General features: G+C 56.4%; 3 protein-coding genes across 16 annotated transcripts in view; 2 read left to right on the plus strand and 1 right to left on the minus strand.

Annotated features, from left to right (window-relative positions):
• Positions 1 to 8630, plus strand: part of STK40 (serine/threonine kinase 40) — a 48748-nt gene extending 40118 nt beyond the window's left edge. For all 11 annotated transcript variants that reach the window (XM_045374508.2, XM_045374533.2, XM_045374505.2 and 8 more), the window contains 4 exons: positions 3964 to 4108; positions 4247 to 4366; positions 4778 to 4862; positions 6289 to 8630. In XM_045374508.2, coding sequence (XP_045230443.1) covers positions 3964 to 4108; positions 4247 to 4366; positions 4778 to 4862; positions 6289 to 6507 — 569 coding nt within the window. In that variant the 3' untranslated portion in view covers positions 6508 to 8630. The remainder of the gene's footprint in view (positions 1 to 3963; positions 4109 to 4246; positions 4367 to 4777; positions 4863 to 6288) is intronic.
• A 1655-nt stretch (positions 8631 to 10285) lies between these two features.
• Positions 10286 to 24197, minus strand: part of SH3D21 (SH3 domain containing 21) — a 29674-nt gene continuing 15762 nt past the window's right edge. The window contains exons 16-18 of one of the 3 annotated variants that reach the window (XR_012422516.1): positions 14559 to 14721; positions 11267 to 11491; positions 10286 to 10445 (exon numbers count right to left, since the gene is read on the minus strand). Coding sequence is in view for 1 of the 3 variants with exons in the window: in XM_074012048.1 (XP_073868149.1) it covers positions 14717 to 14721 (5 nt within the window). In the remaining 2 variants the exon portion in view is untranslated. Of the gene's footprint in view, positions 10446 to 11200; positions 11492 to 14558; positions 14722 to 24197 lie in introns of those variants that run through there. The other 2 variants (XR_001486061.4, XM_074012048.1) reach the window with 2 other exon arrangements.
• Positions 11351 to 24117, plus strand: EVA1B (eva-1 homolog B). Of its 2 annotated transcripts, none has more exons than XM_005543967.4 (3): positions 11351 to 11440; positions 23074 to 23170; positions 23416 to 24117. In XM_005543967.4, the coding sequence occupies exons 2-3, from the start codon at positions 23104 to 23106 to the stop codon at positions 23850 to 23852; spliced, it is 504 nt and encodes a 167-aa protein (XP_005544024.1). In that variant the 5' UTR covers positions 11351 to 11440; positions 23074 to 23103; the 3' UTR covers positions 23853 to 24117. The 2 variants fall into 2 exon arrangements, with proteins under 2 accessions (XP_005544024.1, XP_005544023.1); XM_005543966.4 differs by lacking the exon at positions 11351 to 11440 and adding an exon at positions 22496 to 22682.

Genomic DNA, 24197 nt, shown 5'->3' on the forward strand with positions numbered 1-24197 from the left:
GCAGCACGGCACATTGGAGCAATTTCAAGCTGCTCAGAAGTGAGCCTGGTTCAAGGGGAAGCCAGAGAGGTGCGCGGGGGCCAGATCAGGCAAGGTCTGGCGTAGGCCTCGTTAAGAGACGTCATCCCTTCAAGTGCGAGTGGAAGCCATTGAACAGTTCTCAACTGCGCGTGCCACTGTGAGTTTGCGTTTCAGAGCCCTCACTCCCTGTCTTTGTTCACTCATTCTGTTACTATTTGCTGAGGGCCACCCAGGCCCAAAGCTCTGTTCTAGACACTTTGGAGACCACAGTGAACAAAGTAGACAAACATCGCTGCCTTCATGGAGCTGACTTTCTAGTGGGGTTGAGACAGATAATACACAAAACAAATAAATAACTCACGGGCCGGGCGCAGTGGCTCATGCCTGTAATCCCAACACTTTGGGAGGCTGTGGCGGGTGGATCACAAGGTCAGGAGTTCGAGACAAGCCTGGCCGATATGGTAAAACCCTGTCTCTACTAAAAATACAGAAATTAGCTGGGCGTGGTGGCAGTTGCCTGTAATCCAAGCTACTTAGGAGGCCAAGGCAGGAGAATCGCTTGAACCCGGGAGGCAGAGCTTGCAGTGAGCTGAGATTGCACCACTGCACTCCAGCCTGGGCAACAGAGCGAGACTCTCATCTCAAAAAATTAAAAAAACTCCCAAAGTTACTGCCCACTGATCTGATTTCCAAGTTCCAGACACAGTGCTGAGCGTGACTCACATTATCTGTTTAAACCACACAGCTATCCTGTGAGGTCAATATCTTAAGTCCTTTTCTCACAGATGAGGAAATTGAGGCTTAGAGATGACATCTCTTATCCAAAGTCATAGCTAATAAATAGGAAACTGGAAAATGGAGGCAGAGCCCCAGGGCTGCCTCCCACTAAAGCCCATGCTCCCAACTCTTTCACCATAGACTCTGTTGCTTTCCCTTTACCCCTTGTCCTTGGCCCAAATCCTTTAGGGAACCGGGGCTTACACCAGCTCCCATCCCTCCAACATGGAGAACTTGGGGTTGTCTACAGGATCCTTCATCCCCACCCCACACGTGAGTGCGCCCTTTCTGTGCAGTGGCAGAGCCAGCCTCATCCCAGGTCTTCACACACGTCCTGGTGAGCAGGCTGCTGTAATACAAGCACTTACAACTCCCTCGGAGGCTCCCCCAACTGCTGCTTCTGCTGGAGAGCCAGGCCTGTCCCCAGGGCTGCCCATGTGCAAAGCCAGTAGCACCTTTCCCCAGACCTGGGGGTTTGGTTGGAGTCACCACAGCCTCTGCTAGAGGGATCTGGGTGCCAGGGGTATACCCTAACTCCCTGGGCACCACCCCCATGGCCCAGCACAGCCTGATACCCTCCACAGTAATCCCCAAAGCATCCCTATAGGAGATAGAGCCAGGCTCCTCCCTCCACCCAGCCTGTGAGTGGGGCTGTGGCTGTTTGCAGGGCTCGGGCCGGGGGCTGGCCCTGGTTGGGACTCCTCTCTCACAGCACCAGGCTAGAGTGGCCTTCATGTGCAATCAGAAGCTCTGTGGGCCTCCCTGCTGTTGCCAGCAGCCTATCCTTCTGGCTCTTCCAGACTCGTGCCAGTCTTGGAGGGTGAAACAAAGGGATCTGACTGAATCAGAAAGAGTCTTCGACTGGGAGACCAGAGACATGGGTTCTCAATTCTGGCCTTGCTGTTGAACAAGCTGTGTGACCACGGCCTCCAATCTCCTTCTGACTTCAGCTTCCTCCCTCCTGGGTTAGAAGCTGAAGTACCAGCCCTACCATGTGGGTTTCGGGCCCAGGTCTGCCCTTTCATTTGTTCTCCATGTGCCCAGCATGAGCATGGGGCATGGGGCTGTGAAAAGGCAGACCTGGTCTGGCCCTCATGGAGGTGATAGTCTGGCTAATAACCGTGTGAATTTGGGGAAGTTACAGACCTTTCTGGGCCTCCGTTTTTTCATCTATAAAATAGGGATGGCAGTAGTAGTACCTGAGGGATTAACTAATGCCCTTAATCAGCCGGGCACCGTGCCTTACTCCTGTAATCCCAACATTTTGGGAGGCCAAGTTGGGCGGATCACGAGGTCAGGAGATCGAGACCATCCTGGTTAACGTGGTGAAAACCTGTCTCTACTAAAAATACAAAATATCAGCCAGGCATGGTGGCAGGCGCCTGTAGTCCCAGCTACTCGAGAGGCTGAGGCAAGGGAATGGCGCGAACCTGGGAGGCGGAGCTTGCAGTGAGCCGTCTGGCATGATGATTTGCTGAAAGGGAAGCTTGCAGGTGCAGTGTCCCCTCAGAAGCCAAAGCCCAGGGAAGGTTGCCTGCCCAGGTCAGGCTCCCAGCGAGTTTGTCTGGGGAGGGGCCAGTCATACGTCCAGGTCAGGGCAGAGGCTCAGGCTGAGGGAACCCTCCACAGGTCCTGGAAGCAGATCCTTCCTGCCTAAGCCAGCAGGACAGCTCAGCAGGAAGCATCTTCCAGACACGGGAAGAGAGGCAGCACCTTTTTTGGAGCCATACAGAGCTAAGAATGGTGGCACAAGTAATCGGTTCCGTACTGGCGACCCCACTTGGTGGAGCAAGTTCTAGGAAGAGGGGGCTGTCCTCGAGTCAGCCATGGGGTCAGCCACACAGTCACCGCAGCTGCTCTTTGGCACCGGGGGCTGGAAAGAGCCAAGGATGACACAGCCTGGAAAGAGCTTGGGAGAAGCTCGTCTTCCACAGAACTACCTGCTGTACCAGCCAGGGCAGGTGCTTACTCCCCACAACAGCCCTCTGTGGTAGGCAGCAGCGCTATCCTGAAGGTGCCGTGGTACCTTCTGAAGATACAGGCTGAGGCCTGTAATGGCACTGTCATGCACACATGGCACACCCTCTCCCGGTTAAACTGCTTGCCCTTCACTGGGCCCTGGGCGCCCAGGGAGATGACGCTAGGGTGCCTAGCAGCATCTCTTCCACGCCCACGGAGAACAAAGTTGTGTTCTGGCGTCCAGGCTGCCACAGCCTGCTGGTGTACCGGAGGGTGCATTGCAGGGAGTGGGCAGGGCCAAGGGCTTTCGAACGCTCCAGTAGTCCTCATATTTCGCATTTGGGGGAGTGGGTCAGAAAATGGCTGGCACACGGGAGGTGCCGTATTGCTGCTGGGTGGGTGGACAGGTTGCCCTGAAAGCAGGCAAGCAGCAGGGCCTGACGGTCAGATGTGGGCCCACTGAACAGCCATGTGGCCTTGGACAGGGCCGATCACTGGACCTCAGTGTCCTCAAGCCGTGGAGTGCAGTTAGTGAAATAAAAGTATTTCTTCCAGTGCTGTCCTAAAGCGGGTGCTCAGTTAGATGTCTGCTCCTTTTTGCTTTACAGATGAGGAAACTCTCACAGCGATGTTAATTAAGTGGACATCCTTCATTTGGCAAATACTTGGGTCCATGCTAGGCACTGGGGCTCAGCAGTGAACACCGCAGGGAGGCACCTGCACCTGAGAACTTCCCTTCTAGAGGGCAGACGGGGAGTCACAAGTAGACAAAGGAGGGGACTCTGCAAGTGGTTGTCCAGGTCGTGAAGGAGGCAGCAGGGTGTGGGGATGGTGACAGGCGGAGTGGCTGGCTCATCTGGAGCCAGCTAGTTACCTGCTTTGCCAACGTTCTTGACCCCCTGCTTGTGAGCTGCTGTGCTGGGTGCTGGGGCTGCAGACCCAGGCCTGGCTCCCAGGGGCTTGCCGTCTGGCCGGGCAGGGCAGGTGCTGTGAGCAGGTGCAGAGTGAGCCCTCTCCTCGGGGGTCAGGAGAGGTGCATCCTGAGGAACAGGGGATGGGGGAGCACAGGCAGGAGCTCAGAGGACGGCTCTGGGGGGACCGGAAGTGAGGGTGGCAGGTGGAGGGAGGGCCCCGGGTGGGATTCCAGGCTGGTGAGCCGTGGTGGTGCTGCAGCCTGAAGGCTGAGTGTGGTGTGTGTGCCCGCAGGCCGGCCGTACCGTGGCAAGCCCAGTGACATGTGGGCCCTGGGTGTGGTGCTCTTCACCATGCTGTATGGCCAGTTCCCCTTCTACGACAGCATCCCGCAGGAGCTCTTCCGCAAGATCAAGGCTGCCGAGTACACCATCCCCGAGTGAGTCCTGCCGCCCGGGGGGCGGGGGGCGGCCAGCCTGATGGGCTCAAGGCAGGGAAATGGCACAGTGAACCTGGGCATCCTGGCCACAGACCCAGCACCACCTACTGAGCCCTCCTTCCCAACTCCCTGCCTCAGGGATGGACGGGTTTCTGAGAACACCGTATGTCTCATCCGGAAGCTGCTGGTCCTTGACCCCCAGCAGCGCCTGGCTGCTGCCGATGTCCTGGAGGCCCTCAGTGCCATCATTGCATCATGGTAAGTGGACGGGCACTGCACCGGGCACCAGGCCGCGTCCTCGGGGCCTCTGCCCATCCTACCCAGAAAAAGCAGCCTGCAGTCAGCCTGCTTCTCTGCCAGTTAGAGTCCGATTTCCAGATTCTCTGCATGGGCAAGATCAGGAAGGCGTAGGCAGAGCTGACGGTTAAGCGACTATGGGCTGCCATAGCTGCCCAGGCCATGCCAGTGGGGGATGGGCATTGCCTCACTGAATTCTCACCACCACCTGTAAAGGAGAAATTGTCCCCCTTTATGGATAAGAAAACTGAGGCTCAGAAAAGCAGAGTCTCGTGGCAGGAACACAACCCAGGTGTGTCTGACTCCAGCTAAGTCTGGGATCAATGGACCTGGTCTCTCTGGGGCCAGCCTGACCTGTCTGCCTCCCTGCAGGCAGTCCCTGTCATCTCTGAGTGGGCCTTTGCAAGTAGTTCCTGACATCGATGACCAAATGAGCAATGTGGATAGCTCCCAGGAGGTGAGTTGGGGAGGGCAGATGGGCCGTTACCCAGCCCCAAGGGACGGGCTTCTGGGGGCAGGCAGGGCAAGGGCAGAGGTGGCAGCTCCCCGCCGTCCACAGGGTTTCCTTGGTCTTCTTGCCCAGCCTTGGGGTGGGAAAGGGAGACTTCAGTCCTCAGCCTGAGCTGCCTGGGGCCTGCCTTGGGCTTGGTGTAGCTGGAGATCTTTGGCCAGAGAGGCCTGTGGGGCAGCCGAGCTGGAGCCAGTGCCTGAGTGGCCCAGGCCAGCCCTCCCAGCCTCCTCCTGCTGCCCACATCACATTTCTCTGCCCCTGTGAGTCAGAGTTCTCTCTCACCCTTCCTGCTTTTCATTTTTCAGATGATTCATTTCTCCCTGTTTCTTTCCTCCCCATTCCCTGCACTGGAGAAAGTGTTGGGCCTAGGGTGGGGGCAGAGACTTGGCACCAGGCAGCAGCGGGCAGGTGATCTTAGGGTGCCCCCTGGAGGGCAGGATTTGGCCGAGCAACAGCATTGCTGGGCCCTGGATATTGGAAGGACCTTCCCTCCCTGGCCCACCTTGGAGCTCCACAGTGAGCAGTGTGTAGGTACGACCAGGAGGGGCCGTGCCTGGGAGAGCCTCCCAGAGCCTCCTGGCCCCCGAGGACGACGGAGAGTTCCAAGCCCTGCCCACCTCCAGCTTCCGCCCTTTAGCTGTTTGGCTAGCCCGCAGTGAGCGCCTACCCCGAGGGCACGTCGTTCAGCCCTCAGTGTGGGCCTGCGCGGCCTGTGTCCTTAGCCCCATGTTACAGAAAGGAAGCTGAGGGTGAGAGAGGTAAGGACTTTCCCAAAGCCACACAGCTTAGAAGTAGTGGAGCTGAGCCTTGAACCTAAGTCTGATCCTGAAGCCCTGCTGTCCTCTGTGGTGACTGGCACGGGGACACCACTTCAGCTTCTGTTACCATCTGCCTGGACCACCCCAGGGACTCAGCATGGGGCCCCGTGTATGTGGCTCCCCCAGGTGCTGAGCCCCTAGCCCAGGGCTTGCTCGTACCTCTTGACATGCATTGGCCGCCTCAGGGCTCAGAGAACCTTTGTGAGAGGCCAGACAGCTAAGGCTTCTGAGGTAAAGTGACCTCTCATGCAGCCAGTGAGTTAGGAAGCGTGAGTCTGCATCAGTCCCAGATCCGCAGGGTGGCCTGCAAGGCGAGTGCTGGTTGGCTGGAGGGTGTCAGGGACCTGCCCTCAGCGCCACTCCCGCCGTCTGCCTTGAGGCCTGAGGCTGTGGTGCCTGGAAGGGTGACTGCAGCAGCCAGGCTGCCAGCATTCATGCCTGCCCTCTGCCACGCTGCCTTCATCTGGGTTTATCTTTGTCTTGCTCCTTCCCTCACGCTGCCTTCATCTGGGTTTATCTTTGTCTTGCTCCCTCCCTCTCTCCCGGCCTCAAAGGTGAAGGTGACGGAGGAGTGCTCCCAGTATGAGTTTGAGAACTACATGCGGCAGCAGCTGCTGCTGGCCGAGGAGAAGAGCTCCATCCATGACGCCCGGAGCTGGGTGCCCAAGCGGCAGTTCGGCAGTGCGCCTCCGGTGCGACGGCTGGGCCACGACGCACAGCCCATGACCTCCTTGGACACGGCCATCCTGGCGCAGCGCTACCTTCGGAAGTAACAGCCTCAGCCAGGGCCACCAGCACTGCTGCCACCTCTTCCAGCCCCAGCCAAAGGCATGGCTGTCAGGGCTGGGCCCTGTAGTGCTGGACTCTCCCGGGCCGCAACAGGGACAGGGCAGGGACAGGGACAGCCCAGGTCACATGTGGGGTCAGCAGAGGTACCACGAAGCTACCTTTTGGGATGATTGCTCGATTGTTTGGTTTTTAAATCTGAGAAGCCTAGATAACTAATCTGCTTTTAATCATGATGTTTTAATCTACCTCTGTCTCTTTAACCATGCTGTCTCTGGACTGAGCGAGAGGGAGGAGGAGGGAGCCCACTCACCCCGCCCCAGGGCCTTCCCCAGCGGCCACCACCTGACCTGGGGCGCTGCTCCCCACAGTCCAAATAAGCTGAAAGTGCAGCTCGCTGCGTGCCCCAGAGCGAGTGTCCCCTTCTCCCTGCTCTCCCAGGCCCCTGCCACAGCCTCTTTCCATCCTTCTCCTTCTGACCCAGGCCCCTCAGTCCAAGCTTTGGAAAACCTTCACCTCATCTTAAGCCGAACTCAAATATATTTATTTTTTTACCGTACCAACTTCTCTCCCATCTCTAGGTGGCTCAGCCCATGGCCACTCCCTGCCCCCAGCCTGGCTGGACAGCAAGGAGTCCACAGCCCACACGTGGGCTCCCTCCTCACCCCCAGGCAGGGAAGCCCCTCCTGCTGGCCCCTGTCCCCTTTCAGCCCACCCTCTGCTGCCGGTGATGGGAGGCCTTTCTAGACCTGGCTCTTTCTCTCCCATCTCAGTGGCTTCTCTGAGGTGCTGTGCACGCGCATTAACCTGTTCCCTTCTCCATCCTTCCTTGTGGTACCAAGCTCACGTGGACTCCCGATGCAGAGGGGCCCCGGGGTTGGGCTGCAGGCCTGGCTGTGAGTTGGGGGGCCTGCCGGTATGCTCCCCTACCCTACTCTTGGGTTTAGAGGATGGTAGGGACATCTCCTGTGCCCTTGCCTCATAATAGATGTGGTGTCTCTCCCAGTGGACCCTAGCAAGGGTCCTCCATGGGCGGTGGGGACTCAGGAGAACCGTAGGGACTGGGGGAGCCTGCCTGCCTGGCTTGAGAACAGCCCTGCTGCCCTTTTGAGCCGAGATTTTGAAGTGGATGCCCGTCTTGCCAGAAATGCTGTTCTCACCAGAATGCCCCCCTCCCCTTGCCCTCACTGGACTTGGCCCTGCCTGATGCCAAGCAAAGACCCTTCCCCAGAGGCCTACCCCCCGTATGTCCTCAGAGAGGCTGAGGGTCCCCTCCAGCAGTCATGGGCCCTGCGGCGCCTCCTGCCTGGCTCTGCTCCCCAGTGGGGAGGTGACTGTGTTTCCCAGAGTGTGAGCTGCTCTCCTCCCCCGAAAAAGCTGACTCACTGTGAGTGACCTTGGGCAAGTTCCCAAACCTCCTTGTGCCTCAGTTTCCCCATCTGGAAAAAATGGGGCCACCTCTTGCCAGCAGTAGCAGGGCTGCCCACGCCCCTTTCTCCCCATGCCCCATCCAGCACTTGGGCGCCTCATGCCTCTGCCTCAGTGGGCCTGTGGGAGCCCACTGGAGCCCAGCACTTACTCCCCCTGAGCAGCAAGCCTGCGTCTGTCTCAGCTGTGCAGCACTGAGGGCCAGGGTCTTGTGCTGCGGGGCTGGCGGATGCCCTCTTTTCTATATTTATTTCATAAAAGTCTCCTGCGGGAGCGGAAATGCAGTCCGGCCTAGGGCTCCCAGCCCTGACTGTCCTCCTGTGAGGGCCTGAAGCTGGGCCAGGACCCGTTGCGGCGGAGCCCCCGCTCAGCAGCCCACCCGGCCCCTCCAGGCTGCTGCCCGTGCGTGGTCTTTCTCCTCCTTTCCAAAGCAATAGCCGCCAGGTCTGCAAAGCCCTGTCAGACAGACTGGGCCCTTCCAAGGTCAAGCCATGTGTCTGATTACATTTCTGGTGAAGCAAAGGAGAGGAGGATGGGCCAGGCCTCACTGGGTGTCACACACTGAGAGAAGTCCTATTGTAAAGAAACGGAAAAAGTCACAAAAAAGTTTGTATAAAGACATATTTTTGTACTACATGGGGACTCTTCCTGCATGTCAGCAATAAAACTTCCTGATCTGGAACCACTGTGGCCTGTGTCTCCTGCGTTCTGGCCCTCCCTGCCTGCGTCTCGGCCTCTCCAGCCCCAACCCAGCCCCATCTCCCTCCATCGCAGCCGAGTGATGCAGGATTCCCAACTGGCTTCCTGCAGCTCTGAGTGCGCCCCTCCCTGCTCTCTGCAGCCAGCAGGTGGCACCTGGCACCACTGTCTTGGCGGGGGTAGGGGAACCGGAAGCGCCCAGCAGTCTCTTGAGACCTATGCATCCGCCCACTGCCCATGTGGGAGCTCCCTGCTTGGCTTGGCCCACCCCCTGACCTTGCATGCAGGAGGTAGCGGGGCATCCCAGGCAGGGTATTGATCATACCTCTGCCAAACTCCATCTGGGGTGTGGGAGCCTGTTGCCCCAGACTGCCCATATGCCCATGTCCCCATCCAGGGCAGCCAGGGAAGGAGAAGGCCCAGCCAGGCCTCTTCCTGCTCCACCCTCCCCCTCCCTCTCCTCAATAGGAAGCCAAAGGCTTCCTTCCTTCCTTTCTTTCCTTCCTTCCTTTGCTTAAATTTAGACTTTGGGCTGGGCACAGTGGTTCATGCCTGTAATCCCAGCACTTTGGGAGGCTGAGGCGGGTGGATCACGAGGTCAGGAGTTCAAGACCATCCTGGCTAACACAGTGAAACCCCGTCTCTACTAAAAATACAAAAAATTAGCCGGGCGTGGTGGCGGGCGCCTGTAGTCCCAGCTACTCAGGAGGCTGAGGCAGGAGAATGGCGTGAACCCGGGAGGCGGAGCTTGCAGTGAGCCGAGATCGCACCACTGCACTCCAGCCTGGGTGACAGAGCGAGACTCCATCTTAAAAAAAAAAAAAAAAAAAAAAAATTAGCCAGGCGTGGTGGCGGGTGCCTGTAATCCCAGCTACTCAGGAGGCTGAGGCAGAGAACTGTTTGAATTTTCTCAAAAAATAAAAGAAAAAAATTTAGACTTTGCAGATTGCACTTCATTCTAGCAATGAAGCTAGAGGCAGGCTGGCCCCTCCCCGGCACACCACAGCACCCACGCGGACCCACTTCGGTGTCCAGCCTTCCCCGGCACACCACAGCACCCACGCGGACCCACTTCGGTGTCCAGCCTTCCCCGGCACACCACAGCACCCACGCGGACCCACTTCGGTGTCCAGCCTTCCCCGGCACACCACAGCACCCACGCGGACCCACTTCGGTGTCCAGGAGCCTACACCCAGGCCACCCAAGGAACAAGATCTGTGCAGGCAGAGCCCCTTCCCAGTCAGGGGTCCACAGAGCAAGAGGGGCGCCTCTCCAAGACATGAGAACGCGCTAATCCCCTGCAGTGCTTCCGAGCATAGCCCCAGGCCCCTCACTCCTCCCTTCACCTCACAGTTCCATACCTGCCCCAGCAGCCAGCTGTCCAAATATTTTGCCCATTACATTTGGCCCATGCCTTACCCATGCTGGATGCTCTGCTGGGAGGTGCCCCACTTCCAATCCACCAGTGCCTCTCTCAGCTCTGGACCTTGTCTCTGTTCAGCCTCACTCTTGTCCCGCCACCCGTTAAGCCTCTGTTCAGGGCACAGATACCTCCTGGGCACCTACACGTGTCACTCTTACATTCAGCAAAGCACAAGACAGGAAGCTCCCTGCAGGCAGGGGCTTTGTTTTGCTCACCCTTACCTCCTCAGCACCTGGGTCTGGGCCTGGTACACCTTGGCACTCCTGAACAGTTTGGCGTATTGATCTAAACTTCTTGGCTGTGAGTTGGTCAATTTAAAGCAAAAAAAGTGCACTTTCTGGATTGCTGTTCCTTCACAGGTTTTTACTGTGAGCCCTGTGGCAGCAAAGGAAGGGGAAAGTACCAGAAGGATGGGTGGGACTAGTGCAGTCACACCGACCACTCGTGTGTCCCTGAAAGGTCAGACCAAATGACAGCTGAGAAGCTGGCATCCCCTTTAGCCACCCTGTCTCCAGTGTCCCTGGGAAGAGTCAAACCGGACCTGTCAAACTAGCGGAAGTGGGAAAGGAAGTGAGGAACAGTCTTGGTGGCTGGATTGTTCAGGCTCTGAAGCCAAGTTGGCCTTGACTTTCTCTGTCCCTCCGTCCCTCTTTCCCTCCCTCCCTCTCGTCCTTCTCTCTCACACCCCATGTCCAAGCCACTGCTACTCCTGTCGGCTGGCCCTACCTTCAGAACACAGGCAGAATCTAATCACTTGTCACAGCTCCACTGCAGCCACCCTAAGCCTCCATCTCTGGCCTCCTGGTCTCCCACTCTTCCCCTGCCACAGTCCAGGCAGCACGTGGTAGCCAGAGTGAGCCTTCAAAAACCCTGATTGTGTCCCTCTTCTGTTTACAACCACTCCACGCAGTGGTTCCACTCCACGCAGGAGAAAATCCAAAGGTCTGTGTGGCTTATAAAGCTCTACACCGTGAGTCTGCACACCTGGGTACCTCCCCACCTTCCCAGCCCTTCACCCCTCACTCTATTCCTGCTGCTCGGGCCTCCTGCTCCTGAGCAAGCCAAGCGTGCTTCCGCCGCACGGCCTGTGTACAGTTAGCCGAGAGAAAGGACGAGTAGGCCCAAAGTCAGGCGAGCCATTTTTATCTGTCCTGCCAGGCTGCTCCTTGACAGGCAGGGGAGGCAGCCCCACTTACAGACTGCAGCAGGGCTTCACAGGGCGAGGAACTGGGTCGAGGGGTGTGAACCGAGTTGGGCTGCAGGTGTCTTGATTGCCTCCTGGAGATGGTTTTGCCAGCTTTAGTTAGCAGGTGTTCTGACCGCATCTTGGAACCGTTTGCCGGTTCAGCTGAAGTGTTCCGGACAAACAGGTACTCGAAGGGTCAGTTGTGGCGGGGAGTTTGCCGATAGCCTTCGGGGAGCTGTGCGGAGGTCACAAAGGACTGTATTGTAAGACCCATGGGAAAGGAGAGGAACAGTCTGGTCGGGGTGACCCTAACATTCCAGCCTTTTAATAGATGATAGAAAAGGGGGTGTTGTTCTCATCAGGCTGCTTCTGGCTGAGAGGGAGTGGTGGTTAGGGGGAGAGGCTGGAAGGTAGGGGTTAGTTTTGGTTCTGGCTTTGAAATTGCTGGTATTCTTGGAGTAGCATCATGTCTTGTATGGTTCCGTGGATAAAGGCTCAGATGCGGTTCTGTAAAAACTTGGGTAAAGAGGCCGGGCGCGGCCGGGCGCGGTGGCTCACACCTGTAATCCCAGCACTTTGGGAGGCCGAGGCGGGTGTATCACGAGGTCAGGAGATCAAGACCATCCTGGCTAACACGGTGAAGCCCCGTCTCTACTAAATATACAAAAAATTAGCCGGGCGCAGTGGCGGGCGTCTGTAGTCCCAGCTACCCAGGAGGCTGAGGCAGGAGAATGGCGTGAACCTGGGAGGCAGAGCTTGCAGCGAGCAGAGATCGCGCCACTGCACTCCAGCCTGGGCGCCAGAGTGAGACTCTGTCTCACAAAAATAAAAATAAAATAAAAATAAAAACACTGGATAAAGAGATGTAAGAGGCTGGACCCAAAGATTAGGAAAAGGAGAATGAATATGACGGGTACAGGGAGTGGGAGTAGCCAGGAGGCCCAGGAGCTGAACGGCCATAGGGGCCAGGAGGGGCCACGTGGAAGAGCTGTTTTCCCGGATTTTTTGAGCCCAATCCTTTAATTTTTTTTTTTCTTTTTTTGAGACGGAGTCTCGCTCTGTCACCCAGGCTGGAGTGCAGTGGTGCTATCTCGGCTCACTGCAAGCTCCGCCTCCCGGGTTCACGCCATTCTCCTGCCTCAGCCTCCCGAGTAGCTGGGACTACAGGCGCCCGCCACCTCGCCCAGCTAATGTTTTGTATTTTTAGTAGAGACTGGGTTAGATAGGATGGTCTTGATCTCCTGACCTCCTGATCTGCCCACCTTGGCCTCCCAAAGTGCTGGGATTACAGGCGTGAGCTACCATGCCTGGCCAGTCCTTTCTTTTTTTTTTTTTTTTTTTTTTTTTTTTTGAGACGGAGTCTCACGCTGTTGCCCAGGCTGGAGTGCAGTGGCGCGATCTCGGCTCACTGCAAGCTCCGCCTCCCGGGTTCCCGCCGTTCTCCTGCCTCAGCCTCCTGAGTAGCTGGGACTACAGGCGCCCGCCACTGCGCCCGGCTAATTTTTTGTATTTTTAGTAGAGACGGGGTTTCACTGTGGTCTCGATCTCCTGACCTTGTGATCCGCCCGCCTCGGCCTCCCAAAGTGCTGGGATTACAGGCTTGAGCCACCGCGCCTGGCCAGTCCTTTCATTTTTTAACTGCATCTTGAACCAGGCCTGCCTGATTGAAATAGAAGCATCATTCTTCATCTAGGCAGAGGCAGAGACCTCCTTTTTCTGCGGTAAGTAAATCGAGGCCCCTGAGGTTTTGAAGGCCTACTTGCGGCTAGGGAGTCTAGTTGGGCCTGCAGGGTTGATACAGTGGATGCTGGGTCATCAGTGTTATCGGAGGGGTCCTTGGATAGGGATTTGTAGTAATAGGTAGAGGCTGCAATTCCTGCAACTCGAGTTCTTGCAGCTGCTGTAATGCCTAACCCTATTAGCAGGGGTATGAGCTGTATGGCTCGGTGTCTGCGGGATAGTGTTTGATTGTGGAAGGGTAGGGGTCTATCCGCAGGGGCTATGTCTATTTTTGGACTAAAGAAGACTAGTGTGCAGGTTCCTATCCAGTTAGTGGGTAAGCAGAGATAGGTGGAAGTGCCGCAGAGAAAGAATATGCCCTGGCTAGGAAGGCAAAATTGGAGTTCTGTGGCAAAGAGGGGCTTTAGGATTTTGTTTTCTGACCACCAGCCAGAGAGAGAGGAAGACAGGGCCGCCGGGGTGAGTGGCTGGAAGGGGCGGGTTGAGGTTAGTTGGCTAGCCCTACTGTTTCGTTTTCCCAGTGTAGGAGGAAACATTGTGTGTCCACTAAAAGTTGTTCCCCAGTGGGGGCTCTGGCTACCTGAGTTTGTAGACAATTGGAGGTTGGGTGCGGGCTAGGGCACGCAGTCCATCCTGCAATTGTCATACCGGGTTTGTGTCGATCGATGCAGAAACCTGAGTTTATTGTGTTGAGATTAGTGGTTTGGATTTTTGGGGGGCCAGAAAATTTGAATACTTGAGTGGGATTGTATATTGTTAGCACCTGGATACCAGCAGGTGGGGTGAGCTGTAGGATGTAGTTGCATGAGCCTGTGGGGAGACTGCCTAAAGGGGTTCCTGAGGGAAGGTCACGCAGTATACAAAGGGGTGCCTGTTGGTCTAACTTGGTATCAGATGTAAATGCCCCTAAGATAACTTTGTTCCTGGAGGTGGAGGGGGTGAGGTCAGTTTTGTAACTTTTAAGTGCATTTACCCCTCCGGAGCGTTGATAGCGAGGATGGAGTGTCGTGCTGGTGAGGGTCCAATCTTGAAGTGGGACCGAGAAGGCATTTTTTGATATGGTTTCTGAGGGGCGGACACAAAACCAGCAGTTTTGTGCGAGGTCAGGATTGGTTTGGTTAAGTATTGTGTGTGCCTGTTGGATGGTTCGTTGTAGATGGAGTGGTAGTGAGGAGGAGAAGGGAAGGAAGACTAAGCAGGCAAAGGATAAGAGTGAAAGTGAAGAAATCGATTTCATCTGGGCTAAACTCACACAGGGCCCTTTGGAAGGTGAAATCAGTCGCCCAGTTACGGAGTGCTGTGCGAGTGGGTTGTTCTGGGTAAGAAAGAGAGTGAAGTGGAAAGACAGGCAAAAGCAGGACATTTAGGAGGGGCAGTCACTTATTAGTGGCCTTTATTCTGCTATGAGGAGGCTTATGAGACTAAAGTTCCACCCTGGGGGTGTTACAGTATATATTCCTATGGCAAAGAGCAGAGTAAGTGAGGCAACTATAAGGACAGCGCAGTAAAGGATTTCCATTAATGAGGGTTTCGATATTTCACAGTAAGGGGTGGTAACTTGCCTGTTATGTTTCATGGGGGGTTGGGGGTGGGGTCTTCTGGGATGGGTGTAAGGCTGAATCAGGTCGGTCCAAGGAGGGTGCTGGAGTATTTACAGGGAACAGTTGGTTACAGTATTTACAGGGAATAGTCGGTGGCAGGTCAGCTGCAGGCGTCCTTTTTAACCTGGAAAGATGGTACCAAGAGTTACGTCCTGACAGCCTGGCTGCAGTGGGGATAGTGAGAAGAACTTGGAAAGGGCCTTCCACTTTGGTTTAAGGTTTGTTGGAGTGAGGGTTTTTAGGAAGACATATTCTCCTGGGAGGAGAGTTTGGTCGGTGGGGCCTCGGTGGGGTTTTGGAAGGGCCTGGTCAGCTTGCTGGCGGAAGAGATGACGGATGAGGGAGAGTGCTGGGAGGTATTCTAATTGAGAGTTAGTGGGGATATGTTTTGTAAGAGGAAAGGGCGTCCATACATGAATGCAAATGGACTGAGGAAGGAGGGGGCTTTTGGACTGGCTGTGATGCGGGCCAGTGCTATGGGTAAAAGGGAGGTCCATGGTTTTTTGACTTCAAGAGCGAGTTATTTTGGTTAACGGAGTCTTGAGAATTCCATTTGCCCTTGCGACTTTTCTGGATGACTGGGGTCGGTATGGGATATGGAGGCGCCACTGGACACCAAGGGACTGAGAGACTTGTTGGGTGATTTGAGAGAGAAAGCTAGGGCCATTGTCTGATTGTATGGACCGAGACAGAACAAGTCTGGGGACGATTTCTGTTATAAGAATTTGAGAGACTTCTGCAGCTTTTGCCAACGGGGTAGGAAATGCTTCTACCCAACCTGAGAAGGTATCTATGACGCTAAGAAGATACTTGGTTTTTTTGATGGGAGGCATATGTGGGTGGAGTCTGCTTGCCGGCCCTCCCCTGGAAGTGTTCCTCTGAGCTGATGCGTAGGGACGGAGGGAGAGTCGAAGGCCCCTTGGGAGCAAGTAACAGAACATATACGACAGTTTGAGGTTACGTCTCTCAGTGAGGTGAATAGATGGGGGAAGAGAAATAAGGGCGAAGGAGCAGGTACGGGGGTGCGCACCGATACGGAAGGATTGGTGAAGAGATATCAGAATTAGGCCGGGCGCGGTGGCTCACGCCTGGAATCCCAGCACTTTGGGAGGCCGAGGCAGGCGGATCACGAGGTCAGGAGATCAAGACTATCCTAACATGGTGAAACCCCGTCTCTACTAAAAATACAAAAAATTAGCCAGGTGTGGTGGCGGGCGCCTGTAGTCCCAGATGTTTTTGCCAGCTTTGGTTAGCAGGTGTTCGGACTGCATCCTGGAACTGTCTGCCAGTTCAGCTGAAGTCGTCTGGACAAACAGTTACTGGAAGGGTCAGTGCAGGGCGGCAGGGGGGGTTGCCTTCAGCCCTGGGGGAGCTGTGTGGAGGTCACAAAGGACTGTATTGTAAGACCCATGGGAAAGGAGGGGAACGGTCTGGTCAGGGTGACCCTAACACTCTGCACCGGTGATTCTTTCTTGAAGGCTCTTCTTCCAGGTATTTCCGTGACTTCCTCCCTCACTGAGGTGACTGCTCAAAATACCACCTCCTCAGAGAGGCCTTCCCTCACCTGTCCACCTGGTCTTCTCTAACCCCTTATTCGTTTTTTGTTTTCATTGTGTTCATCACAACCTGACATATATCCAATTATCGATCATGCCCGTCTCCCCCGTTCAAACGCTGAGCTCCATGAATGAGGGCGGGAATCTTTCCTGTTGTGGCCACTGTAGGGGAAGGGGATGAGGCGACTGGTCACCACAATGACTGGCAGTTACAAGGGTGGTGCCAGGGACTCCAGACAGCCCTGGAAGGAAGGCAGATTCTACATCCTGCACGACGTAAGTGAAAGGCTTGTTTTTAATGACCAGAGCCGAGGCTCTAACTCCATTTTGCATATAAACACAAAGTGTATGCATTCTAGTATACACTGAATTTTCCAGGAATGCAACTACTGTGTAAAGAGGAGGAAACGTGCACTTCATTGTGTTCAGAAGTTTACCAAGAGTTCATCGTTTCAGACGCTGACACCACCACACTCCAGTGTCAGTCTGCACAGAGCTTCCCCAGCAATTGGGCACTTCACAAACACACTATCATTACCTTGTATTTCTTATATACTAATAAGGACCAAAAAACCATTGGATGAATTTTAATTAGATATAAAGGTTGGTATATTAGCCGTAAATTTCATTTCAGAAGCATAAAGGGAGCAACAGCAAGCATTATGAAAAGGCAGCTTTGGGTCTGAGGGGTGGAGAATCATGGGCTAGAGTTGCCCCGTGGAAAGTGGTGGGGAGCATGGACTCTGCAGTCCAGTCCAGGCCACTACTTGCAGCCATGTGACTCCACAGGCACTGCTTAACCTCGCGGAGCCTCACTTCTCTCTTGGCAAACGGGACCCATGCTATAAAATGCACAGGATTACTGGGAAGACTGAAGGCTCGGAGCGTGCCCAGCATTTGGCAGAGTGCCAGGTGCCAGAAAGGGTACTCAATGTCCCTATTATTGTTTTCTTGTTGTTGCTGTTTTGTTTTGAGACAGGGTCTTCCTCTGTCATCCAGGCTGGAGTAGAGTGGCACGATCACGGCTCACCGTAGCCTTGATCTCCTGGGCTCAAGCGACCCTCCGACCTTAGCCTCCTGAGTAGCAGGAACTATAGGTGTGCGCCACCATGTCCAGCTAATTTTTGTCGTTTTCTATAGAAGCGGGGTTTCGCCATGTTGCCCAGGCTGGCTGGTCTCAAACTCCTGGACTTAAGTGATCTGCCCACCTCGGCCTCCCAAAGTGCTGGGATTATAGACATGAGCCACCACACCGGGCCTATTATTGTTCATTTAGCAAATTTTTGCCAGTATCCTCTTTCCAGCAGCTGTCCCGGTGCTGGGGTCATGGGGACACTCAAAGGACTCAGGAGGCCCCTGGTGAGTCCCCATCTTCCCTCCATCCAAGACCTATCCCCCATGGTTGGGTGAGGCCCATGTCAATGGCAGAAAAGACACGGCCAGGCTTCAGTTTGGCCACTGGGGCCGGGAGCAGAGCTGTGCTTGGGTTTGCACCGGGTCCTGAATATGCCAGCACTCCCAAGGCCCCTCCCATAGGCTCTGGATCTCTCAGCCCCCCGACCTTCCATCAAGGCCTGTCCTTCCCGTGTTTCATCTTAGGAGCACTCGCCGTGCTTTCCAAGGTGACAAATCTCTAGTCTCACAGGCAGATAGCAGTCAACAAGCAGGTGGGTGAGCAGACAGCAGGTAAGTCCTAGGCAGACAGGCAGCGAGGAGGTAGGGAGGAGATGGGCAGGTGGATAGTAGGGATGAGGGCCAGAACAGCAGGTGACAAACCTGCAGAGAGATCCGAAGCAGGTGGCTGGGCTGACCCACGGACAGGCTGGTGGGCTGGGGAGCAGCAGGCAGTCAAGCAGCTAGGCAGGGGGTGGGGAGGGCATGTGGACCGTGGGGACAACCACATTGGCCAAAGGTTTCAGGCATCTTCCCCAGGTCCTCCAGGAGCAGCGCTTCTCAAAACCCTCCAGGGCAAGGCTGCTGCTTCTCCCACCTGGCCTGGCTTGGCCACAGCAAGCCCTTGGGGAAGACAGCACTCTGGTTAATGTGCGTCCCTCTCTTTGAAGCAGCCAGCAACCATCTCAACCCTCATCCTGCTCCACTAGGGCTGAGTCATACCTGACGCACTCCAAACACATATGTCACATACCAACCCAGACACAAACACAATTTTGCCTGCAGGCAGAGATACAGAGAGCTGCATAGCACAGAGGTGCATGCAAACAGCTTGACAGAAACAGATCCAAAATTTTAGACTGCACATAGAGGAGCACACACGTGGACTCTCACAGACACAGGTATGTGCCACACGAACTGAGGCACACAACACATGTGGTCATACAAGCACCCTATAGCACACACCGATATTTCCGTGGATGGCAGGCATTAAACATGCTCATGCACTCCCAGCAATGCTGCACATAAATAAGCTACCTGTGCAAACAGTCAGTGACATACATCTCTTGAAGAAATAGGAATACAACCCACAGAAACTCAATATTGCTGACGGTCTTCAAATCTCGGCCAAAGCAGTGGGCAAATTCTGGCCTCATCTTCACCTCTCAGCCCGATCACACTTGGCTAATCATGTCCCTGTTCTGGCCTGTTTCTCCTCCTACTTCACTGGTCTTTCCTTGCTGACTTCACCTCCAGGAGACCCCTCAATGGGCTTGAGCTTCAGACCCTTCTCTCTCTGCCCCCTTAGCCCAGGTGGGTCTCATCCACTTCTGGGGTGGTAAATCCATGTTATGTGGTAAGGACTCTCAAATATCATTTCCAGCCAGATTCCTGGGGGTTCTACTTGCCTTGCCAACACCTGCACCTGGATATCTAATGGGCATCTCAAGTCTAACCTATCTACAGTGAGACTGACTTCCCCCAAACCTGCTTCCCACATGGGCTTTCCTCAGGTGCCCCAGCCCAGTATGAAAGTGTTCTAAACTCCACTCTCCCTCACATCCAAGTCCAGTGCAGGAACTCCCTTCAGAACACCACCTGAGTCTGAGCCCTCTCGCCTCTCCACTGGCCCCGTGAGGGCTTGGACAGCTGCCAGCCTGCTCACTACCCTCCCTGCTCCCCTTCTTGCCCACAGTGGCCCACCCTACACTGAACCACCACAGGGATCTTTCCAAAATGTGTCACAGGACCATGACACTCCCCTGCTCAATGCTCCAGGGGCTCCCCACCACACTTACACTAAAAACCAAGCACCCGGGCACGGTGGCTCACACTTGTAATCCCAGCACTTTGGACGCCAAGGTGGGCAGATCACCAGAGGTCGGAAGTTCAAAACCAGCCTGACCAACATGGAGAAACCCTATCTTTACTAAAAATATAAAATTAGCAGGGTGTGGTTGTGCATGCCTGTAATCCCAGCTACTCGGGAGGCTGAGGCAGGAGAATCGCTTGAATCCGGGAGGCAGAAGTTGCAGTGAGATCGAGCCTTTGTACTCCAGCCTGGGCAAAGTTCATCAGCAAGGCCAGCGAGTCCCTGCATGGGCAGCCCCTGCCACTCTCCCCTGCACCCACACACCATCTACATGGCTTTCTGCTCTTGGAGGGAGGTATCCCAAGCACGCTCTTACTCCTGCCCAGACACTCTCCCCAGATCCTGGCACAACTGCCCCCTCCTTAGGATTCAGGTCTCACTGTGGATGTCCCTGTGAGAGCCACCCCCAGGTGTTTTCCATCACATTATCCTATCCTGTCACCCCCCCAGCACTTAGAAGCATCTGAGATGATCTTCTGTTGTTTCTCCAATTTAGTGTCAGCTCCATGGGGGCAAGGATTTGTGTCTGTTCTGTTTATTGTTAAATCCCCATTAAAACTGTCCCTCAGGGCCGGGTGTGGTGGCTCACGCCTGTAATCCCTGCACTTTGGGAGGCTGAGGCGGGCGGACCATGAGGTCAGGAGATGGAGACCATCCTGGCTAACACAGTGAAACCCTGTCTCTACTAAAAATACAAAAAATTAGCCAGGCGTGGTGGCAATTGCCTGTAATCCAAGCTACTCGGGAGGCCGAGGCAGGAGAATGGCCTGGACCCGGGAGGCGGAGCTTGCAGTGAGCTGAGATCGTGCCACTGCACTCCAGCCTGGGCCACAGAGGGAGACTCCGTCTCAAAAACAAAACAAAACAAAAAACAAAAAAAACCCTGTCCCTTGGTATTCTCAAGGGATTGGCTCCCTCCCATAGACACCAAAATCCGAGGATCCTCAAGTCCTTGATGTAAAATAAATTGGTTCAGTATTTGCATTTAACCTACACACATCCTCCTGTATACTTTAAATCATCTCTTGATTACTTATAATATCTAATATAATGTAACCACTATGAAAATATACTATTGGCTGGCACGATGGCTCACACTTGTAATCCCAGCACTTTGGGAGGCTGAGGTGGGTGGATCACTTGAGCCCAGGAGTTCAAGACCAGCCTGGGCAACATGGCAAAACCCCATCTCTACAAAAATTAGCCAGGCATGGTGGTGCGCGCCTGTGATCCCTCCCAGCTACTTGGGACAATGAGATGGGAGGCTCACTTGAGCCCAGGAGGCAGAGGCTGTGATGAGCTGAGATAGCACCTCTGTACTTCAGCCTGGGTGACAGAGTGAGACCCTGTCTCAAAGAAAAATAAAATAAAATATATCTATTGTTTAGGAAATAATGACAAGAAAAAAAATTCTGTACATGTTCAGTACAGATGCAATTTTGGTTTCGAATTTTTTTTTTTTTTTTTTTTTTGAGACGGAGTCTCGCTCTGTCGCCCAGGCTGGAGTGCAGTGGCCGGATCTCAGCTCACTGCAAGCTCCGCCTCCCGGGTTTACGCCATTCTCCCGCCTCAGCCTCCCGAATAGCTGGGACTACAGGCGCCCGCCACCTCGCCCGGCTAGTTTTTTGTATTTTGTTAGTAGAGACGGGGTTTCACTGTGTTAGCCAGGATGGTCTTGATCTCCTGACCTCGTGATCCGCCCGTCTCGGCCTCCCAAAGTGCTGGAATTACAGGCGTGAGCCACCGCGCCCGGCCGGTTTTGAATATTTTTGATGCAAAGTTGGTTAAATCCACAGATGTTGTGAACTAGACTAGGAAGTGCTAGGCATACACAATATTTGTTGACTAGTGGCTGCACAGATGTATATGCAGACATACTCGCCCTCACAACAATATTCAAATACATCACATTAATAGACAAATATACAGATGTGGGCAAAAATACCTCCCCACACATTCACAGAACAGACTCAACAGTCACAAAAACACCCAGGAGTCCCTTTTCCATCCCCATAGGAGTCAGTCCTGGTCCTCCCCCATCTAGATATGCCCTCCACTTGAACCCAGTCTCGGGACTGGGGGAGTAGGGGTCTGCAGCCCGGACAGAGAAAGGGTCGCTGGCCCACAGGCCTCAGGCAGCGCCTTCAGCTATGTCTGCAATTTCCTCTCCCCCTTCCCTCCTCCTCTCTAAGGCTCCCGCCAAGACGGCCTCCCCCTCATCCTAGCTCCAACAAGGGAGGGGAGGCCCATGATGGGGGGCCCCGGGGAGACAGGGCAGAAAGAAGCCCCCAGCCACACACACTGATCACACACCACATTGCATGCACAAGCCCAGGTGGGAAATGCGTGTGTGAGCACAGGTAGGTTTAGCCTTGGGGTGGGGGGCGGGATGGGGTGGGATCTGCCACAAGCCACCACAAGCTGCTTGGTGCACAAGAGCGCAGGAGCTTGCAGGCACAGAGGCCCCACGCTGGGGACTGCGAGGCTGCTGGACGGTGCCTGGCTCAAAGCTGGAGTCTAACAATCATTAACCCTGCGTGACCAGACCAGAGCTCGGCCAGGGGGCACATTCAAGCCTGGGCCCAGGGAGGAGGGGTGGACAGTCCCCTCCCTTCCAGACCGGCATGGGTCTGGGGAAGAGAAGCAGCCTTCCCTGGATGGGGCCTCCTAGGAGGGGGAGCGGTGGTTTTGAGCTCAGGCTTTAGGGTCAGAGAACAGCAGGTTCAAATCCCGACAGTTTTTGTAAAGTCAATTCAATCTCTCCAAGACTCTGTTTATATTATCTGCGAAGTGGGGATAATGGTACCACGTCGTAGGGTTGTCAGCCGGAGTAAGTCAAAGAACCTGTCCAGGGTTCAGCCCTCGGCCCGCACGCAGGCAGAGCTCCAGCCTCGCTGTTGTTGTTGTTAGTGGCCTGGGGGCGGGTCCCTGCCGCGGCCTCCCCGGCGGTTTCCTGTGGGGGACGGACGGCCCGCGGGCCGGGATCTCCCTCCTCCCGGCTGCCCGCTCCTCTCCCCTTCCTCTCCCAGCCCTTTTCCTCCCCGCCTCCCCGCCCGCCCCGCCCCGCCCCGTCCCTCCTCTTTCCTCGGAGGAAACTTTCCGCCGGCTCGTCCCTCGGCCCGTGTCCCGCCCGCGCTGCCGCGGTCTGGGAGCCCAGCGGGGCCGGAGGGGCGGCGGGGCCGGAGCGGGTGGGGGCGGCCGGGCCCAGTGTATGCGGCCGCTGAACGCGCCGGGGCCGGGCAGCCGGGAAGCGGAGCGCTGACGGTGAGTGGGCCCGGCCCCGGGCCGGTGGGTCCCCGCAGGGCGGCCGGGCGAGGAGGGAGGCGGTTTCCCTTCCCGGAGCCCGCCTGGGGCGTGGAGGCTCAGTGTTCCTATCCTCCATCCCGTCCGGGGACAGCGGAACCGGGCCTCAGCTGGGGACCTCACCAGGGGGCGGGGCCTCCCGCGGTCCCCGGCGCTGCTCCCTGGGCTGGAGGGGCGTCCGCGCCCGGGAGAGGGGTTCCCCCCGGCAGGGCCCAGGGCCGCCACGAAGTTAGGGAAGCGCTCTTTCCAGGGTGGAACCTGGGGCCGCGGCTCCCGGGAGAGGAGCTGCCCGCGGAAGGGGTCGGGGTGGGCTCCAGGCTGGGAGGAGGATCTGACTTTGCTGACCTCGCAGGCTGGCAGGGGAGCTGCCCCCCAGAGCAGCATGGATGCCCCGCGAAGGGACATGGAGTTGCTCAGCAACAGCCTGGCTGCCTACGCGCACATCCGCGGTGAGGGCGGGCGCCGGAAGACTGGGGGCCTGAACCCTTCCCTGCCCACCATCCCCTTCCCTCCCCAGCGCCTTGCCCGTCCCCTCCGCCCCGCTCCCCGCCCCCTTGCCCGCTGGCGGTTCCCTAATGCCCTTCGAGTAGGGGTTACGGGCCTCGTCCCCACACCTTGAACCTGGGGTCTGTTGGAAGTGGGACGACCCTCACCCGCCCGGCCCTCTCCGTGACCCCCGTCCTGTGCCCCGCAGCCAACCCCGAGAGCTTCGGCCTCTACTTCGTGCTGGGCGTCTGCTTCGGCCTGCTGCTCACCCTCTGCCTGCTCGTCATCAGCATCTCGTGGGCGCCCCGCCCGCGGCCCCGGGGCCCGGCTCAGCGCCGGGACCCCCGCAGCAGCACCCTGGAGCCCGAGGACGACGACGAGGACGAGGAGGACACGGTGACGCGGCTGGGACCCGACGACACGCTGCCGGGCCCCGAGCTGTCCGCGGAGCCCGACGGGCCCCTCAGTGTCAACGTCTTCACATCGGCGGAGGAGCTGGAGCGGGCGCAGCGGCTGGAGGAGCGTGAGAGGATCCTGCGGGAGATCTGGCGCACCGGGCAGCCGGACCTGCTGGGCACAGGCACGCTGGGGCCCAGCCCCACGGCCACGGGCGCGGGCACCCTGGGCCGCATGCACTATTACTGATGGGCCCCGGCTCCCTCTGCAAGGCGCTTGGGGTACCGGACCTGCACATGAGCCCAGACCTGCTCCGGACCTTCGGACTGCCTCGGCCCCCACGGCCCCCAGGTGCTACTGGGCGTGGACCGCCAGCCCCCGCGAGTCTCTCTTCCCCAGTCCTGCCAGAAGACCCCAGGGGCGGGGAGGGGGCACGATGCAGGGTCCCCACTCCCTCTCTGGGGGTGATGAAGAGGTGAAGTGACCAAATGAAAGAAAGCTGCATTCTCAGTGACTCAGTCTCTCCCTCTGTTACTCCTGCCCCCAGCGGCCCCCAGGCTCCTGCCACGCAGGGGTCCTAGGGCTGAGGCCCCC

Source organism: Macaca fascicularis, chromosome 1 (assembly GCF_037993035.2).
Source record: "Macaca fascicularis isolate 582-1 chromosome 1, T2T-MFA8v1.1".
Classification (NCBI taxonomy): domain Eukaryota; kingdom Metazoa; phylum Chordata; class Mammalia; order Primates; family Cercopithecidae; genus Macaca; species Macaca fascicularis.